This window comes from Pelecanus crispus, chromosome 5, assembly GCF_030463565.1.
Source record: "Pelecanus crispus isolate bPelCri1 chromosome 5, bPelCri1.pri, whole genome shotgun sequence".
In the NCBI taxonomy this organism is placed as follows: Eukaryota; Metazoa; Chordata; class Aves; order Pelecaniformes; family Pelecanidae; genus Pelecanus; species Pelecanus crispus.
In genome coordinates this window covers 39,864,480-39,880,559 of record NC_134647.1, presented here as the reverse complement: position 1 = coordinate 39,880,559, position 16,080 = coordinate 39,864,480, and the positions used below count along the sequence as shown (strand labels likewise).

The window sequence follows — 16,080 nt, the reverse complement described above, 5'->3', positions numbered from 1 at the left end:
TTAATATTTAACATATAATAAATCAGAGCTAAAGCTTGCAGTCTTACATCCAATCTACCTGCGCAATGCAGGATTTGTTCCTCTTTCATATTTAGACAGTTTACATGACAAATGTATTTCAATTTAGAGTCTAGCCAAGACTTAATTCTCTTCATTCTGGCTTACTCACCGTTACCTGTCAGGTGATAAAGGAGCTGCAATTTTTGCATAAAATGGGAAGCTCTTGGTTGGGGTTCTTTAGAACAGTACATTGGTAGTGGTGTGCTTATGTTGTAAGCATATATACAGTCAAGTCTGTTTAATTAGATTGCTTCAGATCAAAGGTAGTATCTCAAGCCATGTAATCTGCTGTAGATGGGAACTACATTTGGATTGGGGATAGATTTATTCCCTTCTCGTATCTATAAAGTAATCTTGCAAGAATTTCCCCCCATGTGCACTTTTTCATTGCCTATTTAAAACCAGTTAAATATTTGCTGGAATGATCAAGCATAGAACACTTGATGCAGATGAGGATTTGTATTTGAAGTCTGCAAATGACATTACTTTTTTTTGTTTGACATACAAAAGTGTACATCCTACTTCTTAGTTAATTTGCAACAGCTTTTCCAGCATTAGATCAAAAATGTGGATGACTTGTTAATGATGATAACACAGTTCACAGTCGATCTTTTTCATTTGTTTTTGCAGAAATGGAAATACCAGCTTTGAATGTGATAAGGCATTTTGCAGTTTTACCAGTATGTAGCCTGCAAACACCCAGTGGTAAACTAATAAAATAAGCTATAGATTTGAAGGAATTAACAAGCTTCTGTCCTTTGGTGCTACGTATGGAAAGTTACCAAAGGTGGAAGCGTTACCACAAATACCAGTGACCATGCAGGAACAGAGCATTAGTAAATCGAGCCATCAGACCAAATTACTTTATCTTATTATAATTTTTTTCCTGTCATGCTGTGAAGTGAAGTAACAGGGTGGGAAAATGTCATATAAATTATCTGTGCCTTTGGGCTTTTTGTATGAAGAGTTTCAAATAACTACATTCAAATTGTAGTGGGAAAGGGGGCCCAATACTAAACTCATTTCCCATGCAATGCCCTCTCTCTGTTAGTTCAGCTTACTTTGCATCTCTTTTCTGTAAAGTAGAGGTATTTTGCCTCTTTTCTACCTCATTATAATGGTAGCGGATAGAGTTGAACAAGAATGCAGACCCTGTACCTTCAGAAAGACTGACTGTTTTCTCAGGACTGTATGTAAAAGAGGCTTTAGAGAAGAGCCACCAGGAATAATTAAACCTTTGTACGTTGTACCTGGTAGTGAAGAAGTTTGGGAGCTCAAACAGCTAAAGCTTATTTTGGCTGAGGTTAAAGTGTAAAGCCTGATTATCATCTAAAAGTACATAGGTAAGGAACAAAAGTTTGCTTAACTGAAAAGGAGGGTAGGGTGTCTGTCTGCAAGATAATTAAATGGATGAAATCTGAAGAAAGACGCATTCAAAGCAGCAAAATGCCAGTGCATTTCTAATGAGGATTAATAATCCCTGGAATGACTTTCCCTGGAAATGTTCAATTCTCCAGCACTAGACTTGTAAAATCAAGACTGGAACTTTTTCTTGCAAACACAATGAATTTGTGCCAAGCCTGTAGGCTGTGCTATACAGGTGCTCAAGCCAGAGGATTTCGCTGGTTCCTCCTGTCATTGTTTACAGTGTGTGACGTGACATTCTCATGTCTGTGATGATAGTTGCCAGCCATGATCAGCTTTTGGCTCATGCTCTAAGATTAGAACCCAGCGTTCCTCCTTTGAATTTTGATTGCTGGTACCGAGTTGGACACAGACAAGCAAATCTAGCTGCTGAATACTGGGCTTTGGTTCCTGTCAGCTTTGGTGAGGAACACACTGAAAGCTCCATGCAACTTTACATGGGGTTTCTGTTGTGCTGACATATCCTTGTTCATTAGCAGTTAGGTCAGTTAAACTTCTGAGTTTTCAGACTGGCCGTTGCTAGGGGAGAGAAGAAACTCATTCGTGTCTTACCTGTTAGACTGAACTCTCTTGCATCATACCTGCATTCACTTGAATGAGACATTTATTTTGAATACAGTAGCATTTTTGTGTGTTAGTGTTTCAGCCTTTTTGTTTGATGTTGTACAACTGAAGGCAAATTGTTTCCTATGACTAAGTTTCTCCACTAATGGCATAAATTTGAAGGTCTAATTTGTCCATCCATATCAGGTTTTCTAAGCCTGAGATGCTAGTGAGGTACTAAGTATCTTATATTGTTTTGCAGTGGAGACTCTTCCTTTTTTTTTTTTCCCCCCCTCTTTTTTCTTTTTTTTTCTTTCCTGTCCCTGTTCATATCATCCCTCCGTTCCTTTCCTGGAAGATGCTTTGGTAGAGCTGTATCTTCAGTACTGTGAAGTTTCAGAAAGTGTGGTATCTAGATATTGGATGGGGTTTTTTATTTGTATGTAGCCTTTGAAAGTGAAGTTTTCTTTAGGGATGACAGCACTTTTGTCAAAAAACTTGACACTTTTTTCAATCTGATGTAAATTTTTAATGACACCATCTTCACACACTAGTGAACAAGCTCTTTGCAGACATGTTGGCTGTTTAATCAATAGAACATAATGCAGATAATATCTGTAGTTATCTGAGAATGAGCAAATGATCAAACGGGCAAGGAAAGATTGAGGGATAATGTGAAAAACAGGTGCTGGCTAGTTCTGACTGAGGTCTTCACTGCAGAGAGTTGTGAGGAGCTTACGGTATATTTGCCTGTTCTGGTACATCTCTCGACAGAGCTGGTAATCCCTCATCCTGAAGGATTGTTGTGGCATTTATGCAGAAATTGGAGAGCAAATTCAACCTTGTCATCAGGACAAAGGCCAGACTTTGGTTAAACACAGTCCAGTCATGATGTAATCCCTGATTTGTAAATTAGATGAAGTTTTTCTTGTAGTACCTGCAGGAAAATTGTCTGAAATGCAATCAACCTTTTAAGTAAGAAGTGTGAACTGTCCCCAAATAATTTGTCTTAGACTCCCAATACCCCACCTGTGACATAGTCTGTCCATTAGAAACATAGCCCATCAAAGCAATACACCAAGGTGTTACTTGCCTGTCCTGATTTTGGCTGGGATAGAGTTAATTTTCTTCCTAGTAGCAGGCATAGTGCTGTGTTTTGGATTTAGGATGAGAATAGTGTTGATAACACACTGATGTTTTGGTTGTTGCTGAGCGGTGATTACATTAAGTCAAGGACTTTTTGGCTTCTCATGCTGCCCTGCCAGCGAGGAGGCTGGGGGTGCACAAGAAGCTGGGAGGGGACACAGCCAGGACAGCTGACCCAAACTGGCCAAAGGGATATTCCATACCATATGACATCATGCTGAAAAAAAAACAGGGGGGAGTTGGCTGGGGCGGGCGCAGCCGCTGCTGGGGAACTTACTGGGCATCAGTCAGCAGGTGGTGAGCAATTGCATTGTGCATCATATCTTTTGTGTATTCTTTTATCATTATTATTATTTTCCCTTCCCTTTCCATCCTATTAAATTGTCTTTATTTCAGCCTGTGAGTTTTACTTTATTCCCAACTCTGTCCCCCATCCCACTGCAGGGGGAGTGCACAAACAGCTCTGTGGTGTTTAGCTGCCTGCTGGGTCAAGCCATGATGTTGCCTCTTAAAATGCTCACTTGGATTTTCATTACATGTTCTTATTTTACTCTTTGTTCCATTTTAAGTCATAGCTGTCTACTTGTAGTAAACCTAATGATGTTTAGATATGTCACTGCAATTAAGTAGCACAGATATTTCTTAGAAGGCACAGAAGCTGTAAAGCAACATAACGTGAGTGAAAAGAAGAGGTAACAGTAGAAAAGTAGAAGCAAACAAAAGGACACAGAATGTGGTTTTAATTATTTGTTACCATTTGTTTTGCTCCAGTTAATGCTGTTAAGGTTCAGCCAAGTTAGAACCCCTAGGCTTGATGTCAGTGTTGCTGAGTATAATCTTACAGGTCATGTTGAAGAGGAGATAAGACATTGAGATCCCTACTTTTGGCAATATAGCATGTTAATCTGCAAATTAATCTGAAAATAATGCTGGGAGCATGGACCATGACAGATCGATCCTGTAGGTTGGTTGGTTAGAAGGAAAGAATCAGTGATGACCTGATAGACTGGAGGGAAGAGGGCTAATTCTAGTTGGGCAATTCACCAGCATGGCAGTGACCAAACTGGTCTCTTCTAAATTCACAGTAGGCTTGAATCAGCCATTGGGAAATTTTCAGTTCATTTCAGTGGGCTCTGTATCAGAGGGCATTGCTTTGTTTGATTGAATAGCCTTCCTTAAAGAAAATGTGTAAATTTCAGAAATAAATTACCTCTTTCCCTGCCCCTTGTGGTCTGATGGGGGGGTGGGGGGGAAGTAAAAAGTATTCCTGCATTAAAAATGGACCACTAGTTGTTAATATGCGTAGTCTCAATCGCAGCAAGGATAATAGGCAAAGAACAGGTTGAAGAGATAATATTCTAGCTTTAAAATAGTCCCATCTCCTGTAGGTATGTTTTCCCTCCCTTGTGGCAGCGATATCCTCTGCATGTAAATGACTTGGATGCAGGCTAAGTTCAGTGTTGTCTCGCCACTTCAGCTTTGCGTGAACTCTCTCTGCTTTGATTTCCTGGATCAACCAGTGGATCAGGCTCCAAATTCCAAACTCTGGGATGTTTGAGTCATCTTTTAATCAATGGATTTTTAAAATAAGGGAGCTCTTTCCCTTTCCAGGAAGATTCCAGTGAGAAAACAGCAATTACTAAGAAAGCAAGCCAGAACCTATAGCTGTAGCAGTATGTTTGTGTGTATTCTCTAGCTGGTTTCATCAACCTTTTTGTGCTCTTCTCACTTAAATACTTGAAATACATATATTTTTGAAGACAGATGAAAGGCAATCCCTCTCTCTCTTATGATAGAGGCGGGGAAAAAAGGATGTCTGAGCCTTCTCTCTCCTTGTTTTCTTGAGCCCTAATGAGCTTCAGAAGCTGTGTGACCCAAAAGGCACAAAAAGTCAGCAGGATCTGCTGTCTGCCAGAGAGGCTGGTACGTAGGTTTGGGGGTCTGGTGGCAGGGGGAGAGGAAGGGGTTTGTGGCTGAAAGGGGAAAAAGAGATTTTTAAGCTGGATTTCCCCAGATGCTTGGCCTGCTCTGTTCTGGGAGTTTAGCAGCTCTTGGAAGAGGAGTATTTTTAACATTTGGAGGATGCATAGATAAGGTGGTATCTGAAATAAATTCTAGAATGTTCTATCATACTGAAATTTGGGAGAAGGAAGAGCTGTTTTACTAAATTATCATTTGCCTTTATGTGGGCCATACTGTACTGCAAAATAATCATAATAAAACAGCTGTTGTAGAGTCTAGGTTACTCTGAGCAGTATCCTCACCATGGACACAAGCTGTTTTTCTAATCAAGTCACATCTGTGACTATCAAGATGATAGGAGGCTGCTGTGTACATAGATGCAAAAAAAAATCATCAGTAGAGCTGAGAATAGAAGATGAGGATAATATTCACGAAGACTGGTTTCCCTTGGCTCGCTTTGCAGCCGGTGAAGTGAAATGGATTCCTTTGGGTGGCTGTGGATACGGAGGAGAGGAGTGAAGGCGGGTGGGTTCAGAGCTTCTAAGTTGAACTTTTTTTTTTTTTTCCTAAATGGCCTCTGGGGAAATGCTGGCAGTGGGATGACGACTAGGATTAGGAGGAGTTGCAGGATATACCAGAGTTTCTTTCTCCTTCACTTGCTAATATAAGAACCACTGGGAGATGACTGATAAGTTACGGGCATAGAAGAATTTTGGGGCATATTATCATATAGGAGATGATCCTGTATAAGCCTTGTGTCAGAAGGAGGATCTCAATTTTATGTGAGTTTTTCCCCATAATCAAATGGGATTTTCTAATGATTGATATAATTTGTGTAGGGCGTTTGGACAGAACGCTATCCTTGTAAAATGATAGTGATAAATCCGAAAGCAGCATCAGGCATACTCATAAATAAATTCCTTATACCCTGCTTTTTATCCACCTTGGTTTCTCCTCAATATTTATGAGCACTGGCCGCATTCATTCCCTGCTATGCTCCACAAAGATAAATTCTGCATATTTAGAACTCAAATGAGGAGTAGCTAGAACGTATGTTGAAGTTAACAGCATCACGGCCGTTACTAGTATTCTAATAAATGTCTCAAATGCTATATTTATATATATGTTTATACCAGTGCAGAATGAAGTGTTACTATGTTGAAGTGTTACTGTTTTGATTTAGACTTTGAGGGAAAAAATTTTAATCGTGTGTGTGTGTGTGTGTGTGTATATATATATATGAATGAATGTACATAATACATGCACGATATATGGGTGCATATTTCCAAACACATTCGTCTACATATCCTCCATGCACTCTAATCTCAAACATAGGTCCAAAAGTTGCTTTAGTGCCATCATGTGTTAAAAAACCTCAGCTGAAACCCATGTAAGGTCTACGTTTATCGTAAAACAAATGATTGGATACAGCAAGGAACTTGACGATTGGGAACACAGTGTGACAGTTCTGTTCTCATCAGCTTATCATGTGTCATTTTGTTTTGAGGGTTTTTTTTTTCGCCTCTGCCAGTGTCCAGTGCTGAGCATTAGTCTGACTGCTCACTCATGTGAAGAGGCTTGTTCACCTTGGTGAGATGGCTTATGGGAGCGTAGATGCAGAGCTGGACCAGATGTGGTCTGATGGAAGTTAGGGCTCTCTTTAATGTACAGAATCTGCTTTCATAAAGGAGAAATATAAAGTCATAAAGATTTCAGAAGGAGGGAATCCAGGACAGAATCTCAGACTTCATCCCCAAGTACAGTCCTTGAAGGTTCCCTACTGTGAAATACTCCCAGAGCTTGTGAAAGCAAACACTCGCTGGCCCATATGACTCAAACCTGGAACAGGAGAGAGTCCAGTGTTCACAACCACTTAGATAAAAAAAATCTGCTCTGTGCTCCTTAAATCTTCCGAACAATTACTCTCAGGAAAGACTGGCATTCCAAAAAAACAATCAAAAGGGGCAGGTATAAAAAAAGAGATCAAGGCATTTTCAAAAGAAAGGCAATGATTTGTGAAGTAAAGTAAAAATGAAGGGCACGGGGTAGAGAAACCTTCCTCTTGCAGCTCCTTAAAGGTAGGCAAACCACCTGTGCAGTTCTGCAGGCAAGATTTTGCTTAATCATGTATGGGTTTGGATATTTCATCTGTTGACTAGCTCAATTTCAGCAAACACTTAACTGGAACTTAATGGAATTAAAAGCACTTTCCACCAGTGGAATTTGGAAAGTGTTTAAAAAAAGTAGCAGAAGGAAGAGCACAGTATTCAAACAGGTTTCCTCCTGTTGGTTATTTAAAATACTCCCAAACATTCCTTCCTGTTCACTATTCTTTATGGTTCAATTTATTACCCAACTGAAGTGAATTTCCCTCCATGTCCTGTACCAAATATTGGGTACCAAAAATTTGACAGAACAAAGTAGTGAATGTCTAATTCATCATGAATACGTGTCCTTGGAGATCTGATTGTTTTTCCAATCTCTGGAGCATACAACTATCTACATAATTGTTTGTTAACTGTAAAGAAAAAATGGCATGCATTAGACTGAATCAAGCTGCCACCTGAAATGTTAATGAATTCCTATTAATACTGACTGCAGTATTCACTCATCTGTACAGTCACTGGTGGAGCAAAGCTGACAGCGGGTTGAAATAATTGCTGAGCCATTTAGGCTCGAGTTGAGGCTTCTGCTTGAGAAGTTGGTACAGGATGTGGGGTGAAGGTAATTGGCCTGCCCACGTCTGCTAGAACATATAATAGAAGCCAAAATGTAGCAATGAAGAAAATGTTATAAAAATCTGCCCTGAACGCCTATTGCAGAGTGAAGGAATGTTCCTCCTCAGTTTCAATCGCCCATTTTATGCTGGGATTTGTATTCTTTATATGACCCAGCTCCCACTGAATGTTTTGGCTACCTACTGATTTAATACGGGCATTACCTTGTATTTCTCCAGCTCCTCAAACAATGTAACGTGCTCTGCCTCAGACTGTGCTGTTGGATTTGACAGCTAATGAATAGAAAGCAGTGCCTTTAGACAAAGTTGTCTCTCAGCATATAATGTCATACAGGAAAATGTGCTTTATGTTTCTATTTGAGAAAAGCATGTTTTCTTATTAATAATTTCATGTACACAGACCTAATGGTAGAGCCAGTTGACTCCAACTGGTTGCAGAGAAGCAGGCTGAGTTTATTGCTTCTAACAGGAATGCTTTATGCAGAGAGAAATTCTTTGAGCTAATGTTGATGGTTTTAGTTTCAGAGCAGTACATCAGTACCCTTGGCCATTATAGGTCTAGTTTTCTTTATTTAAAGCAAAATATTACTCTTTCCAAAGAAAATGGGAAATATGACAAGTTTATAAAGAGGATTGTTCTTTTACTTGATGAACTGGCTTCACCTGTGAGTCCCATCTAGTGGATTTAACTGGCTTTCTGTCACAGATAAATCAAATATACATTATGTGGGGCCTGACTTGGCATATTTTACAAGGAACGTTAATCTGTTTACTTAAAGCACAAGCCTCAAAACAAAGTCACTGTGCAAGGTCTTAACAATAGCATTCTTCTTTTATGTTGTGGCAGAAGAGAAAAATCTCAGCCTAAAAATGCCAGGGGTACAAGAGATGTCAGATGAGTTTTTCAGTTTTATAGGGAGAGAAGCCCATGAAAAGTCTCCATATTGATACTGTAATTCCAGAGATTTCAGTGTTTATTCCCAGTTAGCTGTATTAACAGGGAGTTAAAATTGAGAGTTTGTAGTAATGTATGGTGAAAACATTATGTTTGATGTGTAACTGCTGAATGGACCTAGACATAGCCTGCAAAATTGTGGTCATTTTTGCATATTGAAAATTTGTGGCTAGAACTACCTGCCACTAGAGTTTAACTACAGCTACTTGGCAGTACAATGAAATGCAGTTTGCCCATATCTAGATTGAATGCGGAATTGGTAGTAATCGTGAGATCATCTGCGAGTTAAAATTTGTGTTTACATGTGATAAAAACTCCTAATCTGTATATAAATGGTGACATTTGTCAGCATTCAAACACCCTCAGATTAGGTGGAGAACGGGAAAGGGAGCCCTGTTCTTGAAAAAGAAAAATAAAAGGGAAAGCATGTTTTAATGTGAATAACATTGGATTAATTCTTCCCTCCCCTGGGGAGTACCGTTTCGTGAACACCAGGCACTCTGGAAGTTGTGGTTGTAGAGCTCTGCCAGGGGAGTTCAGCGCAGCAGAGAGAAGCTATTAAAACATACACAAATTTGCTTCCCAATCTGGTTGTTTATCTTACATACTTTAAATACTAAGATTATCGTTCCAGGATTAGCAGAATCCATTAGATCTCTGAAAGTGAATCTTCAAAGCCGGCTGCACTCCCCACTGATGGAAGGGATGAGGAATGCAGAATGTTTGAATCGTCCATCAGGAAAAAATAATGCTTTGATAACAAAAATTTAGAAGAAGTGATTGTGTAGCAAATATTCAAGGTTGTAATGAATCCTGTTTGGATGTATAGATAAAACTGAAAGGAGGGGAAGGTGGGGAACTTAAAGGCAGGAACTTAAAGCCCTCTAACAGCTCAGCTTCAAAGCTCAATTTATTTGCCTAGCGTATTAGGTGGGTTAATGTCAAAGACAGAAAAATGGGTGTTCTTTCTCAGCTTTACTCCATGGACCACAATTCTATTTCCTTTTCCCCTTCTGCTGCACTCTCCAGTCAAGTGTATGAGACCATGTACTCATCTAAATCAGTAATTAGGCTTTAATACCTGGTCTCAAAGCACTGTGGGAATTGCAGATGTTTTGATGTTTTGGAGTGGATGGAATGATACGAGCCCCCCTGTTGAGCATCCTTGTCCATCTTAGAATACTAACTTTGAACTTTTTGTCTCAATTTTGGTGCGTGGGAATGGGTGTTAGGTGCTTCTAAATATGAAAACACAGTACACGTTTAAAAAGAAATAGATACTATTAATTTATCCTAGGGGAATACTAGGATCTTACTTTCAACTTTTAGCCACAGATACACAGTTTCCAGTTTAAAAGGCAGGATTTTTCACATGTTGTGATTTTTTTCCCTCCCACTGCCTCCCCTGCTGCCGCCTTTTCCAATCATTTATTGGGTATTCTGTCTTCAGCTGAGGGAGGGGTGGGGCATGGCAAATTAATTGTATGGGGCTGAGTTATGATTCAGGGCCATATTTTGTGGACTGCTAGGTCTATTTTGATGACCATAAAATTCCAGAAGCACCTAGCAGAGATGTTTTTTCACTGTCTGCGGTAGATTTTCAGTGTGTAAAGGAAGGTAGTGGCTGTATCAGGAGTTTCCTGTTGGTGGGTTCATAGCGGGGCTGAAAGAAGTGGGAGCTAGGATTGACTTTTGGCTGTCCATTATTTATGCTGGACAGTCAGGATTGACATGGAACTACCTCTCCTTGCTTGATTTGAGCCTTTCTGAGTCCTAACAGAGAAATGGTGCCTCCATGCTTTTAAAAATGACTATAACAGAATGGGGTTTTTTGGTAGTGAAATTTTTGTCTCTGCATCAGCACTGCTCCTGTTAACTTTCATGGAATTAGTTTTTAATGGGCAGTAGTCTGAGGTGGGCAAATGTAGTGGATTGCATTCACAGAGGTGGTTGTGGGACAGTAATGTAACAAAAATGTAAGTGGATTAAGCCGTTAATGCCACTAGAGATAAGGAGATTTGTGTGTCCAGCTGTATGTGAAGCTGAACTGTTGGTTAGGTGCATATGCAAAAATAAGATTGGATTAAAAAAACAAAATGGGAGAAAGGTTTTGTGCCTTCAGTGGCATCTCTGGTCAGCACCACCTTGCAGGGATCCATGTTAAACAACCTTAACAATTATGTAAAAGAAAGGTAAACAGCATATTAACGAAATTCACCAGGGTATTAAATATAAGACACTGCAAACATGAAAATAGTAGAGAAGTGATACAGGAGACTTGAAGATGTTAGCAGAATAGATAGAAAAGCAAACTCAGCCTAGCGAACTTAAGTAAAAATAACCCAAATGAGGTAGGTGACACCCAGAAAACTGGGCTTAGAAAACAATCTATGTGTGATTGGAAACAACAGTGAACTGCACTGATGATACCAGAAAGCACTGAAGGCAGTGACTTGTCATTTGTATTGTGGCAAATAAAACACATGATTGTTGACTTTGGGGCTTAGCTCAGTAGCAGAGTGAGGAGAAGCTGTATGGTATACAATCACATACGTTTAGGTCTGTGATGTTTGTGCTTGTCATGATTTTTATGCAAGGATAGTGGATTTGTGAGTGAAGGAAGCTGATGGCTATTTGAGTTCAAAATAAAACTTTTTCTGTATTAAAGTTATTTGTTTAGCCTTTAAATATGTTTTTTCCCCCTCACGTTATATTATTCCTCTTACCCTCCCTTTTTAAGCTTGCTGAATAGTGTGTTTAGATGGTTAATCTGAAAATTCAAAACCATTCAGAAGCTGTATGCAATTACAGCGTATTTCACGTTAATGACTAAATGCTTGTTTGGTGAAGTTTTTGAAAATTATTTCCTTTTTTTCAATTCACTACTAAAAATGATGAGGACTTTCTTTTAAAGTCAATGAGAGTGGACACAGTGGATCATAAAGATTCATTTTGAACCCCTGTACTCTATAACAATAAAAGGGCTGCAAGGAATTTGTAACTTCATTTTATTTTCTTCACTGGTCATTATGTCTCCTGTGGAACTGTTTCCTTGTTGTGGTCTATCATGTAAATATTATTTGGACTATTTTTAGTATACATAGTACCATAAAACTCTAATTATTTATTTTGACAGCTGTTATGATAGTTATTAATATGCACTTTAAAGCTGAGAGATCTCCTGCCTGTTTTGTCAGTCTGTGGTTTGGTGGTGTTTGTTAAAAATTATATGATTGTTCATACAGCATTAAAAAAAAATAAATTCCTCTGCTCAAGAATGTTAGTCAGTACTAGCTCCATAGAAGTCTTTTGATGTCCAGTGTTTTTCATAATTGCCTATTAAAGAGTTTCTTGCATCAGCATCATGGAAAGCACATGCAAATGAAGAGGAATATTGTTTTGGGTGGATATGCCAGGTCCTTTAATCTGAGCTCTGCACTCAAAACCAGCAGAGTAACCAATGGGATTAGAAAGGGGAATTTGTCTCAAGGCCAAACTAGATGAAGGAGGAGAATCTCTCCATGTAGGTGGTACTAGACTTGTACTTCTCAAACATCATAATCCATTTCACAGCCAGACAACATTGTTTCCTTTATTTGCAGGCTTTATGGTTTCTATTGTAAAGTCTTTGAACTATAATAAGCCTTAGAGTCTTGTGTAACGTTAATGTGTTTTCCCTGGGCAAACATGATAGTGGTGCTTTAAACACAGTGCTTTAATAACTAGATGTGGGAGTATGAGGCTTTGTCTCTCTTAACATAAAGTGAGTGACACAATAGGATTGGATCTAGAGGATGAAATAGGTAATGGTCCCAATGTCTAGGCTATGTTTGCTGCGAGGGATTTTTCTTTGGGTTAGCTCTATTTTGATCCTGTGGACCTTCATGACAGTTAGAGGTTGGAGAACGTATCTTCCAGAAACGTATCTTCAGGCTGGTATCTGAAATGAATCCAGGTTCAGTGCTTTGACACCTCTCTGAACCGAACTGCAGTGACAAGGGACAGGTAGGACAGTTCAGAGATGAGTTTCAAAACGGTGCTCGGTGGTAATGTAGACACACCTTAATATACCAAACCAGGTTTGATGGCACTGCTTCCCAATGCTCAGCTTTGTGGTAGGATATAAAAAGAAGAATAAAGGGTCAGATAAATCAATTTACTATTTCTGTGGGAGACTCCTTTAAATTTTCAATAGCTGTGTGGTACATTTTTATTAATAGGCCGTAATGTATCTTTCATCATCATTCAGACATAACTGAGGAAGGCTGTTAAAGCATAGCAGTGATATTTCCACAATCTTGACAATAGTTAACCTGTTCCCTGTAGTTACCAGGCAGTGGTTTTGGCACCATTTATACTCTGCAGTTGTCATGCTGTCTCTTTTTACCCATCTTTTCAGCTACTGTCCAGCCATTGTTGGAGGGATATTAAATGTTGTGAGTGTGTTTATGCTAGTAAGTTGTTGGTATTCTGTGAAAACGCCTAATTTAAGGTTTTGTTTTGGAGGCTGCTACCCACCCTTTAGAGACGGAGCAGGGAGAGAGAGAAAGAAAACTGAGTCAGAGCCCCTATTGCTTTGGCTTTTTCTTCGGAGGGAGCCTGCTTTTCTCCACTCACTGTGTAGGCGATCTCCAAATGTGGGCACCTGAGTCAAACAGAGTGACTTTCCAAGACAGTCTTTTTGTTTTGTGCTTGTGTAGTATCTACTGTGATGCCAGCCTACTGTATCTTATCACTATGGAAAAACAAATTAGTAATTGCAGCTCATGCTGCTCAAGATCCTGGAAAGCTGAAAGGAGTTACAGGAGTAGCAGGGGAGCAACAGGTCATGTGCAAAAGCTGAGCCTCGCTTTGCATAGTTCACAGGGATTTTTTGGCTCCAACACACCCATCTTTTGGTCTGGGATTTGGCTGTGCTAAAAAGCCACAGCAAAACCAGATGGGTGCAACCATAACCGTGACCAAAATGTTTCTGTGTAATAGTAATGAACCAGGAGTTTCAAGAGGGTGAGTGGTTCTAGTCATGAATTCCGTTGTTCATATATGAATATCCTCCACTTGTGGAAGGTGTATGAGTATGATGCTTCCAGATTTGTCTGTGAAACGCAATGTTTGAAGTTGCTTCTCACTTCCTCTATACTCAGGAAGGCACATTGTGTTGGTAGTTTGGGAATTTTTCTTTAGTTTGTTTTCCCCTAAATGCACAAGCCCATGAGTTAATCTAGATGGACCCAAAGAGTAAGCATAGTTAAAAACCTCTTGCAGGAAAAATGCAGGTACCTGTATCCTCATTTTGCCATTGCAGATTTGCGTTTGCCATCAAAGTGCATGTTGTATCTCCTTGTCCACACGACTCCTCACATGTGCATGGTGGTTTGGAAAAAGTAGACTTGGTATATTGATTAAAACCAAGAAAAGTCATACCATATGTTAATGTGTTTCCCCTGATTTCCCATTTGGACTGACTTAGAAATTCTGGTCATAAGACAACAATAAGCTTTCCAAGTGACTGTGTTTTATGTACCCAAACATTCTTTGGTCTCTCACTCTACCTAAAAATAAAGTTTCTGATTCTGATTGCTAGAACCCCCCTGATTGCTGCAGGAGTTATTGGTGGCCTCTTCATCATCGTCATTGTGGGCCTGACATTTGCCGTGTATGTTCGGCGCAAAAGTATTAAAAAGAAGAGAGCATTGCGAAGATTTCTGGAGACTGAGGTGAGAGTGTGCTTCTTACAGAATATTTGAACAGATATACAGAGCTGTTCTGCTTTTATGTTAAAGATGTTCAGGTCTTCAAGTTACCAGAGAGATCTGTAGAAATCCTTCTGCTAACTCCTGCAGGACTGAACTGATGGAATGACTGAAGCTATTTCAAGATACTCGTTTTCTGTACATACATAGATTCATGGCTTTTGAAGACCAAAAAAGATCCACGTGATCAGAGAGTCATGTTCCACCAGATTTTTGAACTCCCATCCTGCTCTCAATTGAACTTCTATCCCAGTTCTTCAGTACATTTAGCAGCTCTCATGCTTAAATATTACAGGTTTTCATCCAGTGCATACTGAGGTCAACTTTTAAGACTGTAGTAAGTTCAGCAAGCTCTGGTGCAAACTTAAGCTCATCAGGAATGCTTAAATGCAGAGATTGTTACTTACTGTTGTTCCCAGTGCCTGTATTGCCTTTGTGGTCCAGATTTTGTCAAAGTCTGTAGTCATGATCAGTAATAACGATGTATTTTATTAAGCCAAGATACTTCCCAGAGCTTAACCAAATGACTATTACAGTTCTACTGGCAAAAATACGTAGTGAAGCTATAGGACGGAGTGCTGTGCCCACTCCGTCCTGCTCTTTGAAATGCCAGTAGTGGAGAGTGCAATCTAGAAAGTATATTTAAACATAACATTAAATCTTATCTGTCAGCTACAGCAAAGGAGATTACTACCATCTCCTCAGTCCTATGCTTAAGACACTTTGCAAGTGATGATATTTTTAAATTAGGGTCCCCCTTGTAATAAAGCCTGGGAATATTGTTAGGTAGTGATTCTTTGACAGTGCTGTTTTCTGTTCTGTTCAAAGGGTCCTGCTCCCACTCATCTCCACTGGGGAGCAAATGATGCATGCATCCCCATCTGTTTGCCCAAGTATCTTTATGCTTGGCTAAAATTTGTGTTGCTTCTTAAATACTGTTGAGTTGTATAGAAAGCTTAACAGTACTCAGTGCCTTTAGATACGTAAATCTTGCCATTGTATTAGCCCCTACTTGAGCATAAATGATTTTAAGCAGGTAGTTTTCATGCCTTTAGATACGTAAATCTTGCCATTGTATTAGCCCCTACTTGAGCATAAATGATTTTAAGCAGGTAGTTTTCATTGGATTTGAGAAGTATTGGCTTTGAAGTCCAGCTTTCATTCTCCATTTGGTCAGATAGAAGATGTGGCTGACAGCAGTTCCTGAGGGACCAAGGTCTCCTACTGAACATGCGGTGAAGCTGTTGTCTTGGCTTAGATACTGAAGATTAGATCAGGAGCATCCTGAGATAAACACACAGCAACTATAGCTTCAGCTAAAGTCTCTGTTTTTAGCTGAAGGCTATAACAGACCTGATCTTACCGTAGGTCATTATTAGTAAAACTCTACAAGGACTTTTTTAGAAGCCCACAACGCTTCTCCCTGCCATACCTGTGTTGGTGGACTGTGGCACAGAAGCTGTTTTCACCCTTCACAAACTGAAAACACAGAAGTGTAC

The 16,080-nt window shown here is 39.5% G+C and overlaps 1 protein-coding gene across 1 annotated transcript in view; it reads left to right on the top strand.

Moving 5' to 3' along the window:
• ERBB4 (erb-b2 receptor tyrosine kinase 4) overlaps positions 1 to 16,080 on the top strand; it is a 429,738-nt gene that overhangs the window by 279,333 nt on the left and 134,325 nt on the right. Inside the window, exon 17 of the mRNA XM_075710522.1 lies at positions 14,413 to 14,545. Coding sequence (XP_075566637.1) covers positions 14,413 to 14,545 — 133 coding nt within the window. The remainder of the gene's footprint in view (positions 1 to 14,412; positions 14,546 to 16,080) is intronic.